Genomic DNA, 27800 nt, shown 5'->3' with positions numbered 1-27800 from the left:
CCTGTGAGCATAGACAGTGGGAGCACAGGGCTCCTGTGAGCATAGATGGTGGGAGCACAGGGTTCCTGTCAGCATAGATGGTGGGAGCACAGGGCTCCTGTGAGCATAGATGGTGGGAGCACAGGGCTCCTGTCAGCATAGACGGAGGGAGCACAGGGCTCCTGTCAGCATAGATGGTTGGAGCACAGGGCTCCTGTGAGCATAGATGGAGGGAGCACAGGGCTCCTGTGAGCATAGACGGTGGGAGCACAGGGCTCCTGTGAGCACAGACGGTGGAAGCACAGGGCTCCAGTGAGCATAGATGGTGGGAGCACAGGGCTCCTGTCAGCATAGACGGTGGGAGCACAGGGCTCCTGTGAGCATAGATGGTGGGAGCACAGGGCTCCTGTCAGCATAGATGGTGGGAGCACAGGGCTCCTGTGAGCATAGATGGTGGGAGCACAGGGCTCCTGTGAGCATAGACGGTGGGAGCACAGGGCTCCAGTGAGCATAGACGGTGGGAGTACAGGGCTCCTGTGAGCATAGATGGTGGGAGCACAGGGCTCCTGTGAGCATAGACGGTGGGAGCACAGGGCTCCTGTGAGCATAGATGGTGGGAGCACAGGGCTCCTGTGAGCATAGACGGTGGGAGCACAGGGCTCCTGTGAGCATAGACGGTGGGAGCACAGGGCTCCAGTGAGCATAGACGGTGGGAGCACAGGGCTCCTGTGAGCATAGATGGTGGGAGCACAGGGCTCCTGTCAGCATAGACGGTGGGAGCACAGGGCTCCTGTGAGCATAGACGTTGGGAGCACAGGGCTCCTGTCAGCATAGACGGTGGGAGCACAGGGCTCCTGTGAGCATAGACGGTGGGAGCACAGGGCTCCAGTGAGCATAGACGGTGGGAGCACAGGGCTCCTGTGAGCATAGATGGTGGGAGCACAGGGCTCCTGTCAGCATAGACGGTGGGAGCACAGGGCTCCAGTGAGCATAGATGGTGGGAGCACAGGGCTCCTGTCAGCATAGACGGTGGGAGCACAGGGCTCCAGTGAGCATAGACGGTGGGAGCACAGGGCTCCAGTGAGCATAGACGGTGGGAGCACAGGGCTCCTGTGAGCATAGACGGTGGGAGCACAGGGCTCCTGTGAGCATAGACGGTGGGAGCACAGGGCTCCAGTGAGCATAGACGGTGGGAGCACAGGGCTCCTGTGAGCATAGACGGTGGGAGCACAGGGCTCCAGTGAGCATAGACGGTGGGAGCACAGGGCTCCTGTGAGCATAGATGGTGGGAGCACAGGGCTCCTGTCAGCATAGACGGTGGGAGCACAGGGCTCCTGTGAGCATAGACGTTGGGAGCACAGGGCTCCTGTCAGCATAGACGGTGGGAGCACAGGGCTCCTGTGAGCATAGACGGTGGGAGCACAGGGCTCCAGTGAGCATAGACGGTGGGAGCACAGGGCTCCTGTGAGCATAGATGGTGGGAGCACAGGGCTCCTGTCAGCATAGACGGTGGGAGCACAGGGCTCCAGTGAGCATAGATGGTGGGAGCACAGGGCTCCTGTCAGCATAGACGGTGGGAGCACAGGGCTCCAGTGAGCATAGATGGTGGGAGCACAGGGCTCCAGTGAGCATAGACGGTGGGAGCACAGGGCTCCTGTGAGCATAGATCGTGGGAGCACAGGGCTCCTGTGAGCATAGATGGTGGGAGCACAGGGCTCCTGTGAGCATAGATGGTGGGAGCACAGGGCTCCTGTCAGCATAGACGGTGGGAGCACAGGGCTCCTGTCAGCATAGATGGTGGGAGCACAGGGCTCCTGTCAGCATAGATGGTGGGAGCACAGGGCTCCTGTGAGCATAGACAGTGGGAGCACAGAGCTCCTGTGAGCATACATGGTGGGAGCACAGGGCTCCTGTCAGCATAGACGGTGGGAGCACAGGGCTGCTGTCCGCATAGACGGTGGGGGAAAGAGCTCAGACATGCCCCTGTGACTACAGCCCGGGCCCTGCCCTAGACATTAGTTCACAATAGAGCTGTCTGTGCTGTGTGACCTTACATTAGATCTGCTGGGTGGTCCACCATAGTGGAGATCTGAGTCCTAGGCCTCAGGATTACCCCACTAAAGAAATGCAGTGCTTGGCTGACTCTAACCCTGAGGCTGCCAAACAAACAGAAGCATGTCACCAATGATTAGCAATATGTGCAGGATTAAAACCAAAAAACAAATTCACCCTGGGCGATCCTGAGGCCTTTAGAAAGCCAATGCAAGGCAGAAGTGAAAAAAAAAAAGTAAGTGTAAAATACAATTTTGCAGCAGACTTAACTAAGGTTCCCAAGGCTCTCTACAGAGTAGTTGAATTCAACAAAGAGATAGGATGGCCTTGAAAGAGACTGTTTTGACGTCACGTGGGATGAGATGTCTGAATCCAGGGGTGGAAGTCTAGTCTGTGTCCCATCTCCAGCTCCCGGGCCTCTTCCCCCCCCCCCCTTTTCTTTCTCCTAGAGACACCCTTCCAACCTTACATCCAGCTGCCATCAGAAATTCGGGAATCCCAAAGTGTCACTCTGACCTGTAGATTGAATTTTGCCTGCTTCGGGTACCACATCAGCTTGGAGTGGTCCCTAGGAGACCCCAAGGACACCTCCATTATTTCTTCTGTTGATAACATCTACACAGAGAGCAAGCTCACCTTCCAGCCACAGTCGACGGACCATGGAAAGAATGTGACCTGCAGAGTTTTGAAACTTACCCAGGTGCTCTCTGAGAGCACGGTACAGCTGGATGTCAAACGTGAGTCTCCTTGTGGGGAAGGGACACCACCTTGTCCCCTTCTTCCTAAACCCTGTAGAGCCCCACCAAGGCAGGGGGGGGGGAGGAGCCTGTGTCCATAGGAGGCTCAGCCGTCAGTCACCTGTTTCTGGGGATGGCACAGGCTTTCCAGAGTCTCCCCCTGTCAGTCCTGTGTCTTGGCAGAAGTTGTGTTGAAGGCCTGGGATTGGGCATTTGGGAGGCCAAGGTCAGGGGACTCCTGAGTTTGAGTTTGGGCTACCTAGTAAAGATGTATCCCAGGGGTACAGTGGTTGCCTAACACTTGTGAGTCCCAGGCCCAATCAATCCATCATCAATCAATTCTCAAGCCACAGCAGGCTTTGAGGATCATCCAATTAGAGTTCATTGTTCTCCATACAAGTAAATTTTCATCACTATTTTATACCCCAGTCATTCATTCACTCACTGAATGAATACTTACTGTGGAGGCTGGCGTGGTGGTACACACGTTTGTTTGTTTGTTTGTTTGTTTGTGTTTTTGAGACAGAGTCTCTCTGTGTAGCATTGGCTATCCTGGGCTCCTTTTGTAGACCAGGCTGGCCTCGAACTCACAGAGATCCGCCTGCCTCTGCCTCCCAAGTGCTAGGATTAAAGGCGTGCGCCACCACGCCCAGCCCTCATGAGGCAGAGGTCGGTGGAGTCCTGTGAGTTTGAGGCCAGCCTGGTGTACAGGGTGAGTTCTAGGCCGACCCGACCATATCTTAAACAAGAAAACAAACCAAAACAAAAACGTAAAGCCTGTGAACTGATTAGTCGCCAGGCCTTGTCTTGAATGCCAGCTTAGGTGGGGAGGACAGCGTTGAGTCAGGTGAGACCAGTGGGCAGGGAACAAGAGAACGGAAAACAGAGAGACAGCTCAGGGGCCATGCCAGTCACCTGGGTGGACAAAGGAACCAAAACCGCGCAAGCTGCTGCTGACAGAATAAAAGCACAGCCGCTGAGAATCCCCCATCCCCTCCCCGACCGCTTCTCTGTGTCCTGCAGACACCCCGAAGTTGGTGATTGAGGTCAATACCACAGAGGTCAAGGAAGGCAACTCTGTGAGCATGACATGCAAGGTTACCAGCAGCAACCCTGCACACAAGACCATGTCCTGGTTCAAGGATGGGCTCCCCCTGCCAGAACAGGAACAGACGTCCACGCTAATTCTTCGTGCAGTGACCAAGGACAAGAGTGGGAGATACCAATGCAAGGCGTCCAATGATGTGGGCCAAGGAGAGTCGGAAGAAGTGGCCCTCACCGTGCTGTGTGAGTTTCCTCAAAGCTGGCAAGGGGGGCGGGGGCGGGGGCGGCCTGCCCGGGCTTGCTGGTTCTGCTCACCTGCCCCATTGCCTCCGTCTGCCTTCTTTCAGTCGCTCCGGAACCCTCCAAGGTTCACATCTACCACTCACCTGCCCAAGAGGGACAGTCGATAGAGCTGATTTGTGTGTCACCAGCCAGTCCGCCTGCAACAAACTATACCTGGTATCACAACAGGAAAGAAGTGCCTGGAAAGACACAAGAGAAGTTCCATATCTCTAACGTCTCCCTGGAGCATGCTGGGAATTACTCTTGCTTGGCAGAGAACCCTCTGGGTCGTGGATGGATAGACCAGGAAGTTGAGCTGGATGTCCAGTGTGAGCAGCCAACTGACTTCCGGTTCTTGGAGGAAAGAGGGAACCAGAGGCGGAAGTGCAGATAGAGCGTAGGGGGTGAGGGGTGTGGGGTTGTGGAGGTGCAGGGGGCGTTGGACGCAGGGATGTGACGGTGTCGGGGTGTGAGGCGAGCAGCCAGCCAGTCAGAGCTTCAGGATTGCATTCTAGACACACAGACCAGAGCTTTGGCTTGTGCCAGTTACTTAGCAGATGTTTGTTGATTGAACAAATGAATTAATGCATATAATGTATGTTTGTCAATAGCCTGGTGGCTCAGATCTGTCATCCCAGCTACTGGGGAAGCTGAGACAGAAAACACAAATGTGAGGCCTGCCTGGCCTGCGGAGTGAGTTCAAGGCCAGCCTAGACAACTCAGTGAGACGTGCTAAAATAGCAGAAGATATGTGTAGCTCAATGGCAGAATACTTTCCTACAACATACCAGTAAGGGGTTGGGAGCATGACTCAGCAAGCAAATACTAGTTTAAAATCCCCCAGTAAGGGGCTGGGGTGTGGCTCAGTGGTAGAGCCCCTGCCTAGAATCCCCCAGTGAGGGGCTGAGGGTATGACTCAGTGGTAGAGCCCCTGCCTAGAATCCCCCAGTGAGGGGCTGGGGGTGTGGCTCAGTGGTAGAGCCCCTGCCTAGAATCCCCCAGTGAGGGGCTGAGGGTATGACTCAGTGGTAGAGCCTCTGCCTAGAATCCCCCAGTGAGGGGCTGGGGTGTGGCTCAGTGGTAGAGCCCCTGCCTAGAATCCCCCAGTGAGGGGCTGGAATGTGGCTCAGTGGTAGAGCCCCTGCCTAGAATCCCCCAGTGAGGGGCTGGGGCATGGCTCAGTGGTAGAGCCCCTGCCTAGAATCCCCCAGTGAGGGGCTGGGGTGTGGCTCAGTGGTAGAGCCCCTGCCTAGAATCCCCCAGTGAGGGGCTGGGGCGTGGTCAGTGGTAGAGCCCCTGCCTAGAATCCCCCAGTGAGGGGCTGGAATGTGGCTCAGTGGTAGAGCCCCTGCCTAGAATCCCCCAGTGAGGGGCTGGGGCATGGCTCAGTGGTAGAGCCCCTAGCTAGAATCCCCCAGTGAGGGGCTGGGGTGTGGCTCAGTGGTAGAGCCTCTGCCTAGAATCCCCCAGTGAGGGGCTGGGGTGTGGCTCAATGGTAGAGCCCCTGCCTAGAATCCCCCAGTGAGGGGCTGGGGGTGTGGCTCAGTGGTAGAGCCCCTGCCTAGAATCTCCCAGTGAGGGGTTGGGGTGTGGCTCAGTGGTAGAGGCCCTGCCTAGAATCCCCCAGTGAGGGGCTGGGATGTGGCTCAGTGGTAGAGCCCCTGCCTATAATCCCCCAGTGAGGGGCTGGGGGTATGGCTCAGTGGTAGAGCCCCTGCCTAGAATCCCCCAGTGAGGGGCTGGGGGTGTGGCTCAGTGGTAGGGCCCCTGCCTAGAATCCCCCAGTGAGGGGCTGGGGCGTGGTTCAGTGGTAGAGCCCCTGCCTAGAATCCCCAGTGAGGGGCTTGGATCATGTCTCAGTTGGTATATGAAGCCCTGGATTCAATCCCCAACTGTACAAAAGAAACAAATGTAGAGCCATAATCCCAGCACTTAAGACACAAAGGCAGGAGGATCATTATGTCCAAGGAATCTTTGGTACATAGTAACTTTGAGGCCAGACTGGGCTATGTGAGACCCTGCCTAATAGCAAGGTTTCCCAGGGACAAGGAGGCATAGTCCGCAGCTGGCAAGGCCCTGAAGGAGTCCTGAAAGATTTGAGAGCCAGAGGGAGTATCGTTATTCTGCCATTGTTTAGCGTTCCCTGGGACAGCACAGAATCGTCATGGAATTGTTGCTGGGAACCAAACGGCTTACGTGAGGCCAGGGCCACCCACACTCTGGACAGCTAGGCAGCCGGACAGCAGTAGCAAAGTTTATTGTTTGTGACACACCACTGGCTGCGTTAAGGGCATCCTTCCGGGAGGGTGGGGGTGGGTGGGGGAGGGAGACTGGAAGGTTAGGCGTCCCACTTGGCAGATGGAAAGATAGGGGTCTGCAGCCCATAGTCACATGGCGGTGTGTGTCACAGCTGAGGAGGGAGCAGGAGAGGCTCCATTCAGGGATGTGTGAAAAGGGTTTACGAAAAGCACCCTTGCAACTGGCTCAGGAGACTAAGACAAGAGGGTCACTAGTTCAAGACTGGCCTGTGCAAATTAGCAAGACCTCGACTCAAAAATCGAAGGTTAACAGCTGGAGAGATGACTCAGAGGTTAAGAGCACTGTCTGCTCTTCCAGAGGTCCTGAGTTCAATTCCCAGCAACCACATGGTGGCTCACAGCCATCTATAGTGAGATCTGGCGCCCTCTTCTGGCCTGCAGATGTACATGCGGTCAGAATATTGTATACATAAATAAATAAATCTTAGGGAAAAACCACAAAGGCTAAAAAGAAAAATAGGGCTAGGGTTAGAGACGTAGGCAAGGTTTGATCTCTGGTGCTGCAAAGGGGACAAAAGTGACCGTTCTTGGCTCCCCTCTCTGCTCCCCTCTAAGATGCTCCCAAATCGGTAACCACAGTGATTCAAAACCCCGCACCGATCCGGGAAGGAGACAGTGTGACGCTGGCCTGCAGGTACAACTCCAGCAATCCAGAAGTCACCTACTACAACTGGAGCCCTCAGGGTTCTGGGAATCAGCTGACACCGGGCGTGCTGAGGATTCAGAAAGTTGCGTGGGACATGGTGCTCGTTAACTGCGCTGCCTGTAATCACTGGTGTTCGTGGGGCTCCCCGGTCAACCTGAACGTCCACTGTGAGTGACAGGGCAAGGGGTTGTCCCTGAGGTGTCCGCAGCATGGAGACGTGGGGATATGAAGGGTGAGGGGGTAGGAACCTGGACCACAGCTGGAAGAGAGGATCATGGGAGGGCACGTAGGCCTCAGGGTCAAGGAGAAAGGAAGTCCTGATTCATGGAGTAAGAAACCGTAAACAGCTGGGGCAGTGGTGGTGCACGCCTTTAATCCCAGCACTCGGGAGGCAGAGGCAGAAGGATCACTGTGAGTTCGAGGCCAGCCTGGTCTACAAAGCAAGTCTAGGACAGCCAAGGCTACACAGAGAAACCTTGTCTCAATAATAATAATAAAATAATAATAATAATAATAATAATAATAATAATAATAATAATAATAATGGGAAGAGAGCCAGAGCATCACTGGTGGCTGTGGTGGCTGTGGCCCTGCAGATGCCCCCAGAGCCGTGAAGATCCTGAAGGTGAGCCCCAAGTCAGAGATCCGTGCCGGGCACCCTGTCGTCCTCCGGTGCCACTACTCAGGGAGCTACCCCACTGAGGTCCGCTTCTTCTGGAAGAAGAACGGGAGCCTCGTGCAGGAAGGGAAAGACCTGAGCTTCAGCTCCGTCTCTCCGGAAGATTCTGGGAATTACATCTGCACGGTCAGCAACTCCATTGGAGAGACCCCGTCGCAGGCCTGGGGCCTCCACGTGCTATGTGAGTGGCCTGAGCCGGGGGTGGGGGATGGGGTGGGGAGGATAGGGGGGTGGGGGATGGGGTGGGGGATGGGGTCGGGGAGGATAGGGGGTGGGGGTGGGGCTGCTAAAATGGGATGAGGATGAGGTGACCCGCAGCTCTGGCCTGACTCTGGTTCTCCTTTACAGATGCTCCTCGGAGGCTGCGCGTTTCCATTAGCCCCGGGGCCAGCGTGATGGAGGGGAGGAAGGCCACTTTGTCGTGTGAGAGTGATGCCAACCCTCCCGTCTCGCAGTACGTCTGGTTTGATTCCAGCGACCGAGAGCTCCACTCCTCAGGCCAAAAGCTGAGACTGGAACCGCTGAGAGTACAGGACTCGGGTTCCTACCGCTGCCGAGGGAGCAACCTGTTAGGCATGGGAGAGTCGCCGCCCAGCACTCTCACTGTCTACTGTGAGTTCCCTCTCCTGTCTTCCCTCCGGTCCTTCCTCTGACCTGGCAGCTGCAGCCCCCTTCCCCCTCCCTTCTCCTGTGTCCAGCCCAGGCACAACCTGCTCTTTTTTTTTTTTTTTTTTCGAGACAGGGTTTCTCTGTGTAGCCTTGGCGATCCTGGACTCACTTTGTAGACCAGGCTGGCCTTGAACTCACAGCCATCCGCCTGCGTCTGCCTCCCCCCCCCCCCCCCCCCCCCCCCGTGCTAGGATTAAAGGTGTGCGCCACCCTCGCCCGGCTCAAGATCTTTATTTCTTATCGTTTGATATTTCAGTGTTTTAAACAAGATTAATACAAGTGTATGGTTTATATTTTGTTTTGGTTTTTGGTTTTTGGACACAGGGTTTCTCTTGTAATACTAGCTGTCCAGGATTCCCTTTGTAGACCAGGCTGGCTTTGAACTCACAGAGATCCACCTGCCTCTGCCTCTCAAGTGGTGGGACTTAAAGGCATGCGCTACCACGCCCAAAGTGCATGGCTTTTTAAAATTGTTTTAAGCACAAAAAGTAAGCTGAACAGGGCTTTGAGAGGCTGACCTGACATGGAGATGTCACCTATGTAGAAAAACTGCCTTGAAAACAAAACAGGCGTTGTGACACATGCCTTTAATCCCAGCACTCGGGAGACAGAGGCAGGTGGATCGCTGTGAGTTCAAGGCCAGCCTGGTCTACAGAGCGAGTCCAGGACAGCCAGGGCTACACAGAGAGACCCTGTCTCAAAAAACCAAAACAACAACAACAAAACAAAACAAAACAACAACAACAACAGAAAAACCACCCAAGCTTCACGAAGGGATCAGGGCAGGATGCTCTCTGTCTTCTGCCAAGTCCATGAGGCAGAGTGAACTTATTTCTTCTTCTCCTCACCAGATAGCCCAGAGACCATTGGCAAGCGGGCTGCCTTGGGACTAGGGTTCTGCCTGGCCATCTGCATCTTGACTTTCTGGGGGATGAAAATCCGGAAAAAGTGAGCCTGTCCGTTGCCCCCTGTCCCCACAGCCTCCCCTCCCCACAGCCCTCAGCCACCCTCACAAAATCCTTGCTCCTTAGATGGCAACGCAACCAGAGCCAGCAGGGGCTTCAGGAAAATTCCAGTGGCCAGAGCTTTTTTGTGAGGAATAAAAAGGTAAGATGAGAGAAAAGGTGAAACCCCACAGCAGCCCTTAAAGACAATAGGTGAGAAGGGGGCATCTGCATTCTCAGTGCTTGAGAAGATGAGGCAGGGGGATGGCAAATTTGAGGCCAGATGGCTTATATAGAACATTGTAAGATCCTGTTGTTGTTTGTTTGTTTGTTTTAGTTTTTGAGGCAGGGTCTCTCTGTGTAGCCTTGGCTGTCCTGGACTCACTTTGTAGACCAGGCTGGCCTAGAACTCACAGTGATCCCCCTGTCTCTGCCTTGGAGCACTGGGATCACAGATGTGCGCCACCACACCCAGCATTTGTTTGTTTGTTTGTTTGTTTTAAGCCTCTAGAGAATTGTGGGGTCAAAGGCCAGGAGAAAGGAATAGGGTTAGGTGAGAGTGTCACAGCTACAACTTTGCATCTTCCAGGCTAGAAGGACCCCTCTCTCTGAAGGCCCCCAAACCCAGGGATGCCACAACCCGGCAATGGAAGACACCGTTAGCTATGCCATCTTGCGCTTTCCAGAGTCTGACACGCCCAGAGCTAGGTACAAAGGGTACTGGAGTTCGGTGCCTGTAACTCAGCGCAGGGTGTATGTGTGTGGGGGGGTGGGGGTGGGAAGAAAGCCTGAGACCCAGTTCTGGCCTCTCTGTGCCGGGCCTGTGTGAGGCTCTGCCTGTTCGCTCATTACCTCATTCTTGCCACAGGATGAGGCAACGGGCCTCAGATAGGACCTGTTTCTTTAGTTTCAGCGGGTGCCCAGAGCCAGGCTGCATCGCAGGTTGGATGTGTTGTGATACGCTCACACACCCGTTTTCCTTAGCTGCTACGGTGGTGCTGGGCACACAAGAGATGAGAGGGGCTGAGGTCGGGAAAGGGGCTGCTGGGGAAAGTTCGTGTACAGCTGTCTCTTCTCTCTCAGTGACGCAGGGGCCTCCGCGACACAGGGTCCTCCCCCAAACAGTGACACGGTCACTTACTCAGTGCTGAAGAAACGTCATGTGGTAAGAGAGGGAACAGCTATGGAAAGCTGGGGTTCCTGGGTTCCCAATTGAGAGAGCCCCACTGGGGCACATTGGCAGGCGATGATGTTGGGAAGGGTGGCTGTCTTATGTGTATCCCGCTGCTGCTGCTGTTAAATACCCAAGAGCGGGTGGTTTATAATGGAAAGAGGTTTATTTTGGGCTTAGGGTTGGTTCTGCAAACCGAAGCCCCAGGAAAGAGCTGTATGTGGTGATGGCAGAGCCCTGAGGTGACACAAAGCATTCACAGATGGGACGTATGTCACAGAGAACTCAACTTCCTAAGAAAGTGTCTGCCTTGATGGCCTTTTTTGTTTTTTGTTTTTTTGATTTTTCAAGACAGGGTCTCTCTGTGTAACCTTGGCTGTCCTGGACTCGCTTTGTACACCAGGCTGGCCTCGAACTCCCAGCGATCCGCCTGCTCCTGCCTCCCGAGTGCTGGGATTAAAGGCGTGCGCCACCACTATCCCGCTGCCTTGATGACCTATCAACCCGTCAGTCTAGTCACCTCCAACACACCCCACGGTTTGTGCATTCCCAACACAGGAAAGTCAGGGGACGCACTCAGACCACAGCACTCGTTCATGCAGAGAGCTAGAGTAGCAGCCAGGACAGGTCCCTCAGTGTCCAAGAGGAAGACGATAGGCATCTGTGGAAAAGATGACCCCATTTGGACGCCTGGACATTTGGGCCCCATGCCTTGGAGAACCAAGGAGAGCAGACTGGAGGGGGACAGGGTCATCATGACCCCCTCCCCCCACGGCTAACCTTTACGTGTTTGCAGGGTGATTATGAGAATGTGACTCCGAGCTGCCCCGAGGATGACAGCATCCACTACTCAGAGCTGGTCCAGTTTGGGTCAGGGACGCGGCCTCAGGCAAAGGAGGATGTGGACTATGTGACCCTCAAGCACTGATGTTGGACGTAGCTGCAGTGGGACGTTATAGAACCTAAAAACAAAAAAGACCCATAACGTCTTCCGCTGCTGCGGCTCAGCCACAAAGCCACGGGCAGCTCCCCGGGCACACGCACAGGTGTGTGAAAACCTTGTGTCTGGCCAGAGCTAGCTAGCTCTCTCTGTACTGGGGACCCTCACCCCACACCGTGTGGTGTCCCATCTGCCATGTGCCACCAGCATTTACCCCGTCCTCAGCCTCACTTCGTCTGGATGTGCTCCTGCTGTGGTCGTCACGTTGTAGCATTTCCTCTGCCCTCTCCATGCCACTCGCTAATCTTATTACCCAATTTCTGGCCCTGGAGAAAGATCCTCACCGCAGAAAGCAGAATAAAGGAAGCAAGAGGTACTGTCCCCAGCTGGCTTTTCTCCTACAAAAATGTCTACCAGTAAGGTGAGGCTTCTGTGGAGATGTTGCCTTCTCTCAGGTGTCCTGGGTACGGAGCAGACAGGATGGCATGGGCATATACATAATAATACTAAGTGCTTCATATTAAAAATGGTACAATTGTATTGGTGATTGGTGTAATTATACTGCAAAGCAGGAGATGGGAATTGTCCCACAGAACCAGCTCTGGGAACCAGTGAAGAGCAGGGAAGAAGAAGTCTTGGTCGATCCGCAGTAGGGAGAATTGAGCAGGTGGTAAACGGCTGGTTAAGGGAAACCAACCACTGGGGAACAGCTATAGGAACTAGCTGTTGAGGAGAGGTCAAGGAATGGAGGAAAAAATGCCAGACCCAGGCTTATGCAGTACAAACTGAAAGGTCATAAAGCCCAGGAGAACTTTACTTTTCTGTCTCTCTGTGTCGCTTGCTTACCTGCTCTCTGTTACTTGCTCTGCGTTACTCCTTGGGCCAACCCCAGTACTTTATTTCAAGTGAAGTTGAAAAAAAATTTTTTCATTACAGATTACATCATCTTTTACAATTGTCAAGGTCCTAACTTTCTTTTTTTCTCTCTCTCTCTCTCTTTTCTTTTCTTTCTTTCTTTTTTTTTTTTTTTTCTGAGTCAGAGTTTCGCTGTGTAGCCCTGGCTCTCCTCAACTTGCTTTGTAGACCAGGCTGGCCTCTGCCTCCCGAGTGCTGGGATTAAAGGCATGCGCCACCATACCCAGCTTCTAACTTTCTTTTAAGCAGTTTCTCCTTGGGTGCTCACAGTCAGAGCCCAAAACTATATCACTGTCTCAAGCCTTTGGCCAGATGCCTTCTTTCAACATTCTCTGTGGGGAAAAGTTTTCCCTGTGTGAATTTCATTAAGGCTAAGAAATAGAAGAACAGTTTTAGCAGAAAAGGTAGATTTCAAGGTAGTTTTTAGGCAAAATTACACCTAGACCATACATAATATTTAAAGGCAGTGGTGATCATCTGGAGATCTTTGGAACTTTGACAAGCAAAGCCTCAACAGCTGTTCTGGATGTCTTTTTTTTTTTTCTTTCTTCGAGACAGGGTCTCTCTGTATAGCCTTGGCTGTCCTGGACTCACTTTGTAGACCAGGCTGGCCTTGAACTCACAGCGATCCCCCTGCCTCTGCCTCCCGAGTCCTGGGATTACAGGCGTGCGCCACCATGCCGGGCATTGTTCTGGATGTCTAGAGATCATGCTGGACATTTGGAGGCCTCGGGAACTTTGTCAGGCAAAGCCTCTACGACTAGTCCTCATGCTTGTGACAGGGAATAGCTTCTTGGAGCTTGGGGTGAAGAGGCTCAGGGTAATCTCATGATTCAATCAATAGATAGGGGGAACACTGTCTTGCAGTGCTGGTATTGAACTGAGGGCTTCTTGAATGCCAGGTAAGTACTCTAGACCCACATCCTCCTCACTGGGGGTCTAGGCAGGGGCTCTACCACTGAGCCACGCCCCCAGCCCCTCACTGGGGGATTCTAGGCAGGGGCTCTACCACTGAGCCACACCCCAGCCCCTCACTGGGGGATTCTAGGCAGGGGCTCTACCACTGAGCCACACGCCAGCCCCTCACTGGAGGATCCTAGGCAGGGCCACTACCACTGAGCCACACCCCAGCCCCTCACTGGGGGATTCTAGGCAGGGGCTCTACCACTGAGCCACACCCCATCCCCTCACTGGGGGATTCTAGGCAGGGGCTCTACCGCTGAGCCACACCCCAGCCCCTCACTGGGGGATTCTAGGCAGGGGCTCTACCACTGAGCCACACCCCAGCCCCTCACTGGGGGATTCTAGGTAGATGCTCTACCACTGAGCCACACCCCAGCCCCTCACTGGGGGATTCTAGGCAGGGTTCTACCACTGAGCCACACCCCAGCCCCTCACTGGGGGATTCTAGGCAGGGGCTCTACCACTGAGCCACACCCCAGCCCCTCACTGGGGGATTCTAGGCAGGGGCTCTACCACTGAGCCACACCCCGGCCCCTCACTGGGGGACTCTAGGCAGGGGCTCTACCACTGAGCCATGCCCTAGCCCCTCACTGGGGGATTCTAGGCAGGGGCTCTACCACTGAGCCACACCCCAGCCCCTCACTGGGGGACTCTAGGCAGGGGCTCTACCACTGAGCCATGCCCTAGCCCCTCACTGGGGGATTCTAGGCAGAGGCTCTACCACTGAGCCACACCCCAGCCCCTCACTGGGGGATTCTAGGCAGGGGCTCTACCACTGAGCCACACCCCAGCCCCGCACTGGGAGACTCTAGGCAGGGGCTCTACCACTGAGCCACACCCCCCAGCCCCTCACTGGGGGACTCTAGGCAGGGGCTCTACCACTGAGCCACACCCCAGCCCCTCACTGGGGGATTCTAGGCAGGGGCTCTACCACTGAGCCACACCCCAGCCCCTCACTGGGGGATTCTAGGCAGAGGCTCTACCACTGAGCCACACCCCAGCCCCTCACTGGGGGATTCTAGGCAGGGTCTCTACCACTGAGCCACACCCCAGCCCTTCACTGGGGGACTCTAGGCAGGGGCTCTACCACTGAGCCACACTCCAGCCCCTCACTGTGAGGATTCCTAGTCTAGCACCAACCCAAGCTTCTAGCCTATTTATTTTGAAACAGTATCTTAACTCACTCTGTAGATCAGTAAGGCCTTGAACTCACAATTCTCCTGCCGAGCCTCCCAAGTAGCTGAGATGTCATGCCTGCACCACCAGGAGCTGCACCACCAGGTTGCGCTGCTGGGAAAGTGTGTTGGTTTTGCAGCTGGGCATGCACTAGCTTGCATCTTGATTCTACTGTTTAGCCCGCCGAGTGATCTTGGCAGAGTTTTCCAATCTGACTGAGCCTCAGTTTCCCCATGACCATGTCATCTGTGTTTCTCTACTACATACGTGGTTCAAGGAAGTAAAATTCAGTCTTATATTCAGTGTAGTAACATTAGGAAGCCAAGTGCAGCCGGGCAGTGGTGGCCCACGCCTTTGATCCCAGCACTCGGGAGGCAGAGGCAGGGGGATCGCTGTGAGTTTGAGGCCAGCCTAGTCTATAAAGTGAGTCCAGGACAGCCAGGGCTACACAGAGAGACCCTGTCTCAAAAATAAAAATAAAAAAATTTAAAGAAGAAGCCAAGTGCAGCCGGGTTGTGGTGGCGCATGCCTTTAATCCCAGCACTCGGGATGCAGAAGCAGGCGGATCAGATTACTGTGAGTTCGAGGCCAGCCTGGTCTACAAAGTGAGTTCAGGACAGCCAAGGATACACAGAGAGACTTGTCTCAAAAACCAAAAGAAGGAAAAAAGAAAAACCAAAGAAGAAGAGGAGGAGGAGGAAGAGGAGGAGGAAAGCAGCCAAGTGCAGAAGGCAAAACTCTGCAAGCCTCAACCCCCAAATTCCCAACACGAGTTTAAAGTTCAAGGCCAGCCTGGGCCACACAGAGAGACACAGTCTCTCAAAACCACCACAAAGAAATAAGGGGAAGCGGACTCATTCTCACAGCTGGCCTCAGTAGGGGACCTGCCAGGTTCTTGAGAAGCAGCACAGAGCTCCCCAGTTCGCTATGGGCTGCACTGCTTCAAGGTCCCAGCACTATATCCTCCCACTTTACCTGTCCAACCCAGAGAGCAAGGTGCGCCTACCCAAGCAGGAAGGCAAGGAGCATGCATCAGGCCTGCTACCTGTCCCTTTCCTTTCCTTCTTCCCTTCTCATCTTCTCCCAGTGCCAGAGAGAAGCGCTGACTCCCTCCATTGTCCTCAAATCGATTTGTCCCCTCGTGAGTGAGCACGGTGAACTTCTCTGGAGGCCAGTGGGGACTTTAAATGCTGTTTGAATGAGGGGACGGACGCTGACGAGATGGCTCAAAGGTCAAAGGGCACCTGTGGGGACGCAAACCTGAGGGCCTGACGTCAATCCCCGGGACCCACATGGCGGAAGGAGAGGACCGGCTCCCCAAGAAGGTGTCCTCTGACCTCCACACGCACATTATGGCGTGCACACGCACACATATAAATGTAAAATAAGCCGGGTGTTGGTGGCGCACGCCGTTAATCCCAGCACTTGGGAGGCAGAGCTTGGCAGTCTGGGACAGCCAAGGCTACACAGAGAAACCCTGTCTGGAAAAAGCAAAAATAAGTAAATAAATAAATATAAAAATAAATAAAATAAATGAGAGAAGGAAGGTTTTAGGGGCTTCTCTACTCACAATGAAACTCAGCAATGTTCAATACTAATTAATCCACTCATTTGTATTTTTGACAAGCACTTGGTGAATATCTATCCACATATCTGGGGGCTGAAAATAGCGGCTCGGCGGGTAGAGTGCTTGCCCAGCACACATGAATCCCCGGGTTCTGTGCCCAGCACTACACAAAGCAGGCATAGCTGCCATCTGTAATCGTAGCGTGGGGAAGGTACAGGCACTAGGATCAGGTGTTCAAGGTCATCCTCCACCCCACAGCTAGCTTGAGACAAGCCTGGGCTGCTCCCGACCTGTTCTCAAAATACAAAACAACCGCCTGGCGTGCTGGCGCACGCCTTTAATCCCAGCACTCGAGAGGCAGAGGCAGGCAGATGGATGTGAGTTCGAGGCCAGCCTCGTCTACAAAGCGAGTCCAGGACAGCCAGGGCTACACAGAGAGAGCCTGTCTCGAAAAAACGAACAAACAAACAAAAGATACAAAGCAATATCAATAGTTAAAAAAAAAAAAGCAACTACCAAGAAGAGACTTGATACCCTATGAGCATATACAGGGGGAGGAGGTCCCCCTCAGTCACAGTCATAGGGGAGGGGAGTAAGGGGAAAATGGGAGGGAGGGAGGAATGGGAGGATACAAGGGATGGGATAACCATTGAGATGTAATATGAATAAATTAATAAAATAAAATTTAAAAAATAAAATTGGGAAAAATCAAAACAAAAGCAAAAAACAAGAACAAAACAAAAGCCCACACCTGGCAGAGCCCGTCATTAGGGTGCAAGAATTAGAAAGCACAGACCCAGAGCCAGAGGCTTTCAGCCAAGCCTGGACTCTCCAAAGATCTCTGAGGGAGGGCAAGGTCTTCCCGAAGGAGCAGAAGGCAGCCCTGTGGCTGACGAGCTCTGGATGAGGCTTCCTGGCAACCACCAGGTACCTTCTTGTCCCGTCCCCAAGCCCAGCTGCTGATATGAAGCCACTTCATGACCCATTGACCATGAGACGCGGATGTCAACAGCCTTGCTGAGGCGTGAAGAGCAGGTGTGGCCAGGAAGCCCAGAGGCCCAGGACCCTGAACGCATGGCAGCCTTTCACTCTCCCAGGACCAGAGCACCTCTGGGGCGCTGTGAGCACATCAGACCTTGGCACTCAGGAGGCCAGCCTTTTAGGTGGGGACAGGAGACATGGGGTCACACAGTCAGAGGGGGGCTCCAAATGACCACCAAGCAAATTGCATAGGGAGGACTGTGGGCCCTCAAGTGAAAACGTCACTGTGTAGACGTTAGACTGGAACTGACAGGTGTGTATGTAAGCAAAACAGAATTTATTTTTATTTTTTGCTCATTGGTGTTTTGCCTGCATGTAGGTCTGTCTGAGGATGTTAGATCTTGGAGTTACAGACAGTTGTGAGTTGTCATGTGGATGCTGGGAATTGAACTTGGGTCCTTTGGAAGAGCAGTCAGTGCTCTTAACCACTGAGCCATCTCTCCAGCACAGAATTTCACCCCCCCACCCCCTCCCCGAAGCAGGGTCTCTCTGTGTAGCCTTGGCTGTCCTGGACTGGCTTCTTAGACCAGGCTGTCCTCGACCTCACAGTGACCCACCCTCCTCTGCCTCCCCAGTGCTGGGATTAAAGGTGTGTGCCACCACTGCCCAGCCTGCAAAACAGAAATTTAAAAGAAAATAATAATATGGGTCTGGAAATAAAAAAACAGGGCCTTGTGTAAGCTAAGCAAGGACTCTACCTCTGAGTCACACTCAAACTTGTCCTCTCTGTGGAGCCTAAGCCAGTGCTCTACCGCCAAGCCACACCCCAAACCCGCCACTCATAGGTCTAGGCAGGTGGTGCACCACCAAGCCGAACCCTGAGCCCCTCACTCACCACCAAGCCACACCCGCCCCCTTCACCAGCATTTATTTAGAAACGGCGTCACTAAGCCTCCTAGGCTGAACTTGAACTCACTCTGTAGCTCAGGGTGGCCTCGAACTTGTGATCCTCCGACAACGGACGTCCCAGAATAGCTGGAATTTGAGGTTGTAGCACCAGGCTTAGGCCGCTAAGTGACTCTTCTACTGTTCATGTATGAATGCCAAACCTACTTTGGGTGATTGAAGTCTCCGGAATGTTGTTGTTGTTGCTGCTGCTGCTGCTGCTGTTGCCTAGGAGTGGGTCAGTAAAGCGAGGGGACCTGCCCACGAATCATCGAGTAGTTGGGCACATTCAGCTCCCAGTGGGTTTGGAATGGGCGGGGAGGACACAGTGCTGAGTCCCATGAACCTGCCCCTTTAAGGTTCAACCAAGCCAGGTGTACCCCCACCCTTGCCCTCGCTCCTCTGCACACCCTCACCTCCTGCAGACCAGGCGTAGGATGCCCCATCAGCTGCTCATCCGGGCTGTGAGCACTGCTGGCTAATGGCCGCCCCGCCCTTCCCTCTCTCTTCCAGCTCACTGCTCATCCCCTGCATCGTCTAGAAACCCTGCAAGGGGACTCCTGAGCCTCAGAGGCGTCAGGCAGCACTGAGAGGTGAGTCCCGGTTTTTTTTTTTTTTTTTTTTTTTTTGATGGCTCCTCTCTTCTCTGGGTTCCTGTGCCAAGATGTTCCCTGAGATGTAGTGTACAAATGGGAACTGGCTTGTCTTTGGGCTGTCCCCTTGGCCTGCCTGATGTAGCTAGTATCCAACTCTCTGTCTCTTCTCTGTCTCTCTGTTTCTCTCTCCCTCTCTCTCTGTCTTTCTCCCTCTGTCTCTCTCCCTCTCTCTGTCTTTCTCTCTGTCTGTCTCTCTCTCTCTCTCTCTCCCCCTCCCTCTCTCTGTCTCTCTCCCTCTCTCTGTCTGTCTCTGTCTCTGTCTCTCTCTCTCTCCCCCTCCCTCTCTCTGTCTTTCTCTCTGTCTGTCTCTGTCTCTGTCTCTCTCTCTCTCTCCCTCTCTCTCTGAAACAATGCTTCACTATGTATGTAGCCCTGGCTAGCCCAGAACTCAATCTGTAGACCAGGCTTGCCACAAACTCACAGAGATCCTCCTCTTTCTGTCTCCCAAGTACTGGGACTCTTGGCTTTCTTTCCTTTAAAAAAAAAAAAAAAGTAGCCGGGCAGTCGCGGTGCACGCCTTTAATCCCAGCACTCAAGAGACAGAGCCAAGTGGATCGCTGTGGGTTCGAGGCCAGCCTGGTCTACAAAGTGAGTCTAGGACAGCCAAGGCTACACAGAGAAACCCTGTCTCAGAAAAAAAAAGTGTGCATGTGCAAAGGCCAAAGAAGGTGTTGTATTAGAGTTATAGATGGCTGTGAGGTGACAGGGTGAGCACTAGGATCCCTACTCCGATGTCCTGGAAGAGCAGCAGGCACTCTTTAAGCGCTGAGCCGTCCCCTCCAGCCCCAGATCTCTCGTGAGGGTTCTTTCCTATTGAGAGGGTACGGCAATTCTGGTCATGCAGTATGGGGCAAGGAGTGAACTCAGGGGTCTCTGACGTGCATACAGCCTGGTCCTGACCTCTCTCTGTCTCTCTCTCCCACCCCAGAGTCTCAGGGATCAGACGTCACCTCGGCTCTGGAACCCCCTTTCTCCTCCTGTCACACCAACTCATTGTTTCTTCCTAGGTGGTGATACTGTGGAGAGGCAGCTGGGGACTGAGAGCTTGATCGCCTTGATTCTCTGGCCCCAGCTCTGTTGCTTCTCCCGCAGAGCTATTTCCTTCTGCGGGCCTTGGCACCCTCCGTGGCTCCAGGACTGACCGCCGATGCTCTGGGCAGTGGGGACACCGGTGTGGAATTCAAGTGCCTTCTTGGTCTCTGCTGATGAGCTGAGCACCGTGAGCAGGAGGGACAGCGGCAGCCAGCACCCACCCGGCCCCATGGACCTGCCCCCGCAGCTTTCCTTTGCCCTCTACGTGTCGGCCTTTGCCCTGGGCTTTCCGCTGAACCTGTTGGCCATCCGAGGTGCGGTGTCCCACGCGAGACTGCGGCTCACCCCCAGCTTGGTCTACACTCTCCATCTGGGCTGCTCTGATCTCCTTCTAGCCGTTAGCCTGCCCCTGAAGGCTGTGGAGGCCCTGGCTTCTGGGGCCTGGCCCCTGCCGCTCCCCTTCTGCCCTGTCTTCGCCTTGGCCCACTTTGCTCCGCTCTATGCAGGAGGAGGCTTCCTGGCTGCTCTCAGCGCCGGCCGCTACCTGGGAGCCGCCTTCCCCTTTGGGTACCAAGCCATCCGGAGGCCCCGCTATTCCTGGGGGGTTTGCGTGGCTATATGGGCCCTTGTCCTCTGCCACCTGGGGCTGGTCCTTGGCTTGGAGGCTCCTGGGGGCTGGCTGGACAACACCACCAGTTCTCTGGGGATCAACATACCGGTGAATGGCTCCCCCGTCTGCCTGGAAGCCTGGGATCCTGCCTCTGCCGGCCCTGCCCGCCTCAGTTTCTCCATTCTCCTTTTCTTTCTGCCCTTGGTGATCACTGCCTTCTGTTATGTGGGCTGCCTCCGGGCCCTGGCCCACTCAGGCCTGAGCCACAAGCGGAAGCTCAGGGCAGCTTGGGTGGCCGGAGGAGCCCTCCTCACACTCCTGCTGTGCTTGGGGCCCTACAATGCCTCCAATGTGGCTAGTTTCATAAAGCCAGACCTGGGAGGCTCCTGGAGGAAATTGGGGCTCATCACGGGGGCCTGGAGTGTGGTACTCAACCCACTAGTCACTGGCTACTTGGGAGCAGTTCCTGCCCGAGGAACAGTATGTGTGACAAGGACTCAGGCAGGAACAATTCAGAAGTAGCAGCCACCTCGGGGGCAAGGGGCACCGAGTAGAATTTGGTGACCCTGCCGGGCCCCCAAGAGGGGCTGCTCCACCACCACCTAGGAGCAGCCTGGCTCAAAGCCGTCACAGAAGCCACTCACGGGGAAAGCTGCACCTGAAGAGGACAATGCCCTTGTACAAAGAAGAGAGCGGAGGACAAGAGCTGGGGAACAGGGGACGGTGCCTGCCTGATCTCAGCTTACCTCCTAACCGGTTCTGGCCTTTCCGTCCTAACCAACTGCCTGCCGCAGGCTGTGCGCAGCCTCGCACTCCCGGGGACGAGGAGAGGCTTGTTCCTGATCGGGATCAGGAGGAGTACCACCACCGTGACCCAGTTTTGGAGTGTTTCCCTGAGATAATTTCTGAGGGAAAGGAGACCTTTTCATTTCTGAAGAAAGGAGGCAGCATCGTGACCGTGCCATACCACCGTGCGGCCACTAGGGGGCGCAGCGTCCCAGCTGAGAGAAGTAAAGCTGGCTGGAAAGATGGCTTTGTGGACGTGAGCTCCTTCAGAGGCGGCTGCCGACTGTGGAGTAGGTACCATCGCGTGGTTGCAGGTACCGCGCATCTCGTCGGTTGTCTCATTTCATCGCCACACGACCCTTCTGCATAACATCCCCCCCCCCGTGTGTGTGTGTGTGTGTGTGTGTGTGTGTGTGTGTGTGTGTGTGTGTGTGTGTGTGTTACTGGAGTACTCCTCCACTTCTGTTTTAACAAGACAGAGCTTAGTTAGGTGTGGTAGTAGCCAGCTTAGTCTTGAACTTCTGAGCTCAAGTGATTCCCCTGCCTCAGACTCCAGAGAAGCTCGGGCTGTTGGCACCGGACACAGAGGTGCCCGACCCACACAACCTGTTGATTTGAGTGTTCACACGGACAGGTTGTGAACCAGATTCAGTGTCCAGCAGGGGGAGCCAACACCAACGCCACTGGGTGGTGAGTTTGCTTGTCAGGCCATAGGGAGCAGACGCCACACACGGCTTCAGCTGTGAAATGGTACAAGACGCCGCTCGCAGAAGAGGGGCACCTTCGCCAAAATACAGCATGAAGAAGCTACAGTGATGGCTGCCTTTATTTTGGGGGGTGGTCAGGAAAGCTTTTTTTGGAGATGGGGTGGGATGTGGTCCTTCCAAGCAGGACCCCTAAGGCTTAGTGGGCATCTGGAAAACCCTGTGGTGTCAGATGTGCTGGTTACCCATCTGGAGAAAGAGGGGACCCCAGACCATGACCACGAGAGTGAGGCCTCGAAGAAGACAGACACCTGGGCATCTCTGAGGAGGCCGGGGTGTCAGAACCAAGCTTCTTGTTCTTCTCATGACGATAAAGCCTCGAATGAGTGACAGCATAGTGGCCAGAGGCACCGGTTCATACAAATGATCTGTTTGGGCAAGTGACTCTTGGTGAGTTCAAAGCCATCTTGTTCTACTTAGTGAGTTCCAGGACTCACTAGGACTATATAGTGAGACCCTGTCTCAAATAAATAAACACACAAACAAAAGAAAAGAAATAAGAAAAGGGAATGCAGAGGTGGCTCAGAGGTTAAGAGCACTGTCTGCTCTTCCCGAGGTCCTGAGTTCAATTCCCAGCAACCACATGGCCGCTCACAGCCATCTATAATGTGATCTGGCGCCCTCTTCTGGCCTGCAGGTGTACATGCAGGCAGAGCACTGTGTACATAATAAATTAAGTAAATCTTTTTAAAAAGAGAGAGAGAGAGAGAAAGGAAAAGATCTCTTTGAGAAATTAAATGTGTTTGAATGTCAGGTTTTTGAACAGTAGATACACAGCATTTAGAGAAGAGACCAGCATATTAGTAGGTGCCCAGCAAACATTTACTGAGTGCATAGATATTTTGATTTCTTGTTAAATAAGTTGTGTGTTGCTTATTTGGTAAAAGAAGAAAGACAGACCACAAAGTAATGACTTAACATATTAAAGCTGACACTGGCCAGCTTTCCCAGCATCCCTCAGGACCTGTGGCTCCTCCCAGCATTTCTCACCCTCTTTCCCTAATTTACTTTCTGTTTTAACATATTTGCCTATTCTGGACATTTCATGCAAATGAGATCATGTAAGATAGAGTATGTTATGTCTGGCTTACTTTACTCAGCATGTGTTTTAGGGTCCGTCCATGTGGCATGTTCGCGTAGTTCATCCCTGATTATACTTGAAAAGATAGAAAAGTTGTTTTTCACCCTGGCCACTCGGTACCTTCCGAGATGGCCTCAGGGCTGTTCTATACTTTTTGAGAAAAACCACACCTGAACACCTGACAGCGCGTGATGTCCCAAGCTGAGCTCTTGCCCCCTCGTGGATAAAATAACTAGTAGCCAATCATTTTAAAGGGCATTCTTAAGACCCAATCATGGAGCCGGGTGTGGCGGCGCACGCCTTTAATCTCAGCACTCGGGAGGCAGAGGCAGGCGGATCGCTGTGAGTTTGAGGCCAGCCTGGTCTACAAAGCGAGTCCAGGACAGCCAGGGCTACACAGAGAGACCCTGTCTTGAAAAACCAAAAAAAAAAAAAAAGACCCAATCATGGTCCAACAACTCCGCTTAACCACCAATTCTGCTTCTGTAAGGGTATAAAAGACCCAAGCTTTGCTTATTTGGGGTCTCCGGTTCAATAGAGCTTGGTAGACCCCGTTGTGACGGATCAATAAAGCATCCCCTGCTGTTTGTATCGGACTGGACTCTCGTGTCTCACTGGGGTCCGGGAAGTGGGACCTAGTCTTACGTACTGCTATCCCGATGACTCCCGTGTCTCTATCTGTTGAGGGGCCCTTTCCTCTGGGAGGCCAAGGTCGCTAGAGCTGTGATGCAGACAGTGTGTGAGCCAGCGTTCGTGTGTGCATGTCAACAAATATTCAGAGTGGAGCCACTGGCGCTGGTAAGTGTATGTTTAACCGAAGCAGCTACCCACCCCGTGGCGCATTCGCCTCAGCCATCGGCGGAGGGCGTTGGTGTCTCTCCATCTTTGCCAAAACTCGGTTCTGTCTGGTGCTGTACCGACAGCCATTCTGGTGGGGGTGGGTGTTGGCTTGTGCCGTGCTTCGTAAATATCTGAGCGAAGGGGTGTGCTGTCTCTGAGGATGAACAGACATGGGTCTGAAACATGCACCCTCGCACACACACATTTCCCTTCTCCCCCGCAACACCCCCCCATTACCTAGTAAGGAGGGGACCTGGAGAGTCACTTCCTGTCCTGAGCAAAAAGGACATTGGACATAAAACAGTGGTGCTGGGAAGGCCCGCCATAGCTCATGTCCCCGCAGAGAATCATCCTTGCCTTCACCTTCACCATTATCAACCCAGATCCTCGCCTGCACCGCAAGGACCACGGCAGGCACGGGAACAGGCTCTATTCCATATACGTACACAGGTTTTGCTTTGTTGGAAACACGGTTTCGTTTAGCCCAGGCTAGCCTCAGACAGACTGTGTGCGGCCAGGAGCTGATGTGTGACTCTGAACAGCTAACCGTCTCTCCCTCCTAACGGCCGGGATTACAGGTATGCACCACACCACACCTGCTTTATGTGCCGGGGCTCGAACTCACGGCTTCGTGCGTGACAGGCAAGTGCTCTACCAACTGTGCTACCGCCCAGTCTAAAGTGCTCTTCTCACTGAGCTGCGGGTGTACTGGGCCAACCGTGTATGCATGCTGTCATCTATGAAACCGCATTGGTGCCTCTGTTTTATAGAACGGGGGACGTAGAGCTGAATTCATTTGTCCCAGATCACGGAGTTAGCAAGAAACAGAGCTGGCTGCACAGTGGGATCTGTGCATTCCACTTCCTGCTCTGATGAGCACTGGACAGGCACCGTTCTAAAGAAGCATACTGAAATCCAAGTGTAGGAGATGAAGGCATAAAGGTCCTCCCGGAGACTGTCTATGCAGCGACACACACATCCTCGGAGTTTTGTTTTGTTTTGTTTTGCATACGGACACTGCCCGGATAGCAGAGCTCTCAAAGCATCTTTTGTGTGGTTCTGCAGAGAGTGACGTCATAGGCACCATTGAGTCTTTATCATTTCTCTTGGACAGCCAGCTCGTCACCCTGGTCCTGGAGGAGCCAGCAGGGTTGCAGGGCAGCCAGCGTCCAGATTCTCCAGTACGCTGGTGAGTGTGGGGCTGAGGGTTACCCCGCCCCCACCCCGCAAAGGCACCTTAGAGATGCCTGCACTGGGTGAGGGACAGGAAGCCAGGGAGGCAGGCAGGACCACGGTTCAGGAGAGAGCAAATGGGGTTATGATGGTGGGGGGTAGGCAGTGGTGATAACATTCCTGCCTCATAGGTAAGAGGCTCCCAGTGGGGGACCAGAAGACATCCCCCCCCAGCTCCCCCCACTACGCCTCTATTCCTCTCTGTCTCACTAGCATCCAGGACCATGGAGACAAGCTTCTTTGCCGGCAATCACTGGCTTTTCTTCTCCGTATACCTGCTGGTCTTCCTCGTGGGACTCCCCCTCAACGTGATGGCGATGGTGGTCTTCGTGGGCAAGCTCCGCCGCCGCCCGGTGGCCGTGGACTTACTTCTGCTAAACCTGACCCTTTCGGACCTGCTCCTACTGCTCTTCCTGCCGTTTCGCATGGTGGAGGCGGCCTGCGGCATGAGATGGCCCCTGCCCTTCATCCTCTGCCCCCTCTCTGGGTTCCTTTTCTTCACCACCATCTACCTCACCTCCCTCTTCCTGACGGCAGTGAGCATCGAGCGTTTCCTGAGCGTGGCCTACCCACTGTGGTACAAGACCCGGCCACGGCTGGCGCAGGCCGGTCTGGTCAGTGGCGTCTGCTGGTTCCTGGCATCTGCTCACTGTAGTGTGGTTTATGTCACCGAATACTGGGGAAACGCCACGTACAGCCAGGGGACCAATGGGACCTGCTACCTGGAGTTCCGGGAGGACCAGCTGGCCATCCTCCTGCCTGTTCGACTGGAGATGGCTGTGGTCCTTTTCATGGTGCCCCTGTGTATCACGAGCTACTGCTACAGCCGCCTGGTGTGGATTCTCAGCCGGGGAGCCAGCCGGCGCCGGCGCAAGAGGGTGATGGGGCTTCTGGCGGCTACACTGCTCATCTTCTTCGTGTGTTTCGGCCCCTATAATATGTCCCACGTTGTAGGCTACGTCCGGGGTGAGAGTCCGAGCTGAGCTACGTGCTGCTGCTCAGCACCCTCAACTCGTGCATCGACCCTCTGGTTTTCTACTTCTCGTCCTCCAAGTTCCAAGCCGACTTCCAGCAGCTGCTGGGGAGGCTGACCAGAGGCTGTGTGCCTTGGACTCAGGAAGTCAGCCTGGAACTGAAGGTAAAGAACGGAGAAGAGCCGTCCAAGGAATGTCCGAGCTAGAGAGAAGGGTGGACGGACCGGAGGAGGGGCGTGGAACCGTTGGCCCAGTGCCCTCGGCTGACAGCGAGATCTCCCCCGCGGGGGGCGTCAGGAGGAAGCGGGCAGGTATGTGTCCGCAGGGACAGACAGACAGACCGCGCTGGGACGGGCCTTAGGATACTGCTGTCTCTCAGCTTTCCCTGGACGTGCTCACATTCCGGACTCTTCACGTCGCCCTCCTTCCCACGCTCTCACCCGCTTTGGATTCCAACTCTGGGAAGCTACGGGTGGTGAGAGGCTTCTCAGGAGAAAAAGGCGCGCCTGGGCCGCGGCCAGCCAGCTTCGGTGCCTCCCTGGGTGAAAACGGGGAGGGGACTGCCCAGGGCTGGAGCAGCGGAGCTGGGCGGGGGGGGGGGGGGGGGGCGCTGGGGGGGGCGCTGGGGGGGGCGAGACTTAGGATGGGGAGGGGCGCAAGCCTCCGACTCTGCCTGGCTCTTCTGGGTGAGGGGAGCCGGGGGTCCAAGGATGAGGGAACAACCTGGCCTTGTGAGGGTTTTCCAGAGAGTTCCTACCACTCCATAAATTCTGGGATACTCATGAACAATGGCAGGCAAAGAAAAATTAGCCCAATAAATTCGGTACCTAGGAAAAAAATGATGCTTTCTTTTTCTCCTTGGTTTTTCTGGGTAGGAAATAATGAACCGAACAAAGTGCCTACAGAAGATCGGGGTTTGGAGGAATAAAATTAATGATAGTTTTATCTTTAAATTTTTAACTTGTTTTACTTAATCTACGTAGCTCAGTTGGTGAATGAAAGCTGGCGCAGTAAAGAAACCAAAATAGCCGCTCCACGGGTGAGAAAAGGAAACAGTTTATTCCAAACTGCCATGGCCGTCTCCCCGGAAAGTGAAGAAAAGCGACGGGATAAAGATTTTTCAGGGTTAAATGGACTGTGAGGAAGGGGGTTTGGGAGCCGGGGAGGGGCTTGGGAGCAGGGACCGAGGTTAGCCTTGGCCTTGACGAGTGATAGGCACCACCCTCACGTTAATGGAGCCGCAAGTTCCGCTTGCTTGAGATAAGGAAAATGACTCCCTTTTTAGCAAGCAGGAACTTTCTTCAGGCCCCTGAGGGAGGGAATGGGGGGCTTTTGTCTAATCGCTCAACCTTGGGAAAAGGACTTTCTGGGGAGAGAGGGGGCACACCAGATAGTTGGTTCAGTGTTTACCTAGCACGCACAAAGCCCCTGCTTTCAATCCCTAGCACCACACAGACCCGATATGGCTGTGTTCATCATCTGTAACCTCGGCAGTTGGGAAGAGGGGGGCCGGAAGTGGAGAAGTTCAGGGTCACCCTCTGCTACCAGAAACCCTGTCTCAAAAACCCAAAACAGGAACAGTAGTAACTAAAGCTGCTGAGGACTTAAGTGAAATTTCTGACTGATGTCAGCAAGATGAAAAAGCGCAGGCCACAGGAAGGGACACAGTGGTTTTCCATAAACAAAATTCACAGTCTTGTTTGTGGAGGTCCCTGCAAATGACAGGTTTGCATCTGGAGAAGCCACATGGCTTGGGTCTTAAGCACAGAATCACTGCTATTTTGACATTCTTTAAAGAAAAAAAAACATTTATTAT

General features: G+C 54.1%; 3 protein-coding genes across 5 annotated transcripts in view; all 3 read left to right on the top strand.

Annotated features, from left to right (window-relative positions):
- CD22 (CD22 molecule) overlaps window positions 1–12001 on the top strand; it is a 31752-nt gene extending 19751 nt beyond the window's left edge. For all 3 annotated transcript variants that reach the window (XM_084771084.1, XM_084771083.1, XM_084771085.1), the window contains 11 exons: window positions 2481–2768; window positions 3792–4055; window positions 4160–4423; window positions 6968–7225; window positions 7655–7918; window positions 8086–8349; window positions 9258–9354; window positions 9438–9513; window positions 9940–10058; window positions 10434–10515; window positions 11318–12001. In XM_084771084.1, the coding sequence (XP_084627210.1) occupies window positions 2481–2768; window positions 3792–4055; window positions 4160–4423; window positions 6968–7225; window positions 7655–7918; window positions 8086–8349; window positions 9258–9354; window positions 9438–9513; window positions 9940–10058; window positions 10434–10515; window positions 11318–11449 (2108 nt within the window). In that variant the 3' untranslated portion in view covers window positions 11450–12001. The remainder of the gene's footprint in view (window positions 1–2480; window positions 2769–3791; window positions 4056–4159; window positions 4424–6967; window positions 7226–7654; window positions 7919–8085; window positions 8350–9257; window positions 9355–9437; window positions 9514–9939; window positions 10059–10433; window positions 10516–11317) is intronic.
- Window positions 12002–19925: 7924 nt separating this feature from the next.
- FFAR1 (free fatty acid receptor 1) lies at window positions 19926–21037 on the top strand (the record flags this gene model as incomplete). Its single annotated transcript, XM_084771107.1, has 1 exon — window positions 19926–21037. The coding sequence occupies one exon, from the start codon at window positions 19926–19928 to the stop codon at window positions 20826–20828; it is 903 nt and encodes a 300-aa protein (XP_084627233.1). The 3' UTR covers window positions 20829–21037.
- Window positions 21038–24024: 2987 nt separating this feature from the next.
- Window positions 24025–26566, top strand: FFAR3 (free fatty acid receptor 3). The gene is given in 3 exon segments (XM_084770694.1): window positions 24025–24966; window positions 25224–25988; window positions 25991–26566. Coding segments are annotated over 2 exon segments (954 nt in total). The 5' UTR covers window positions 24025–24966; window positions 25224–25234; the 3' UTR covers window positions 26191–26566.
- Window positions 26567–27800: the final 1234 nt, after the last annotated feature.

The sequence above is a fragment of the Acomys minous genome, assembly GCF_964271855.1.
Source record: "Acomys minous genome assembly, chromosome: 20".
NCBI classification, from domain to species: Eukaryota; Metazoa; Chordata; class Mammalia; order Rodentia; family Muridae; genus Acomys; species Acomys minous.
This window is presented reverse-complemented; position numbering and strand designations above follow the sequence as displayed.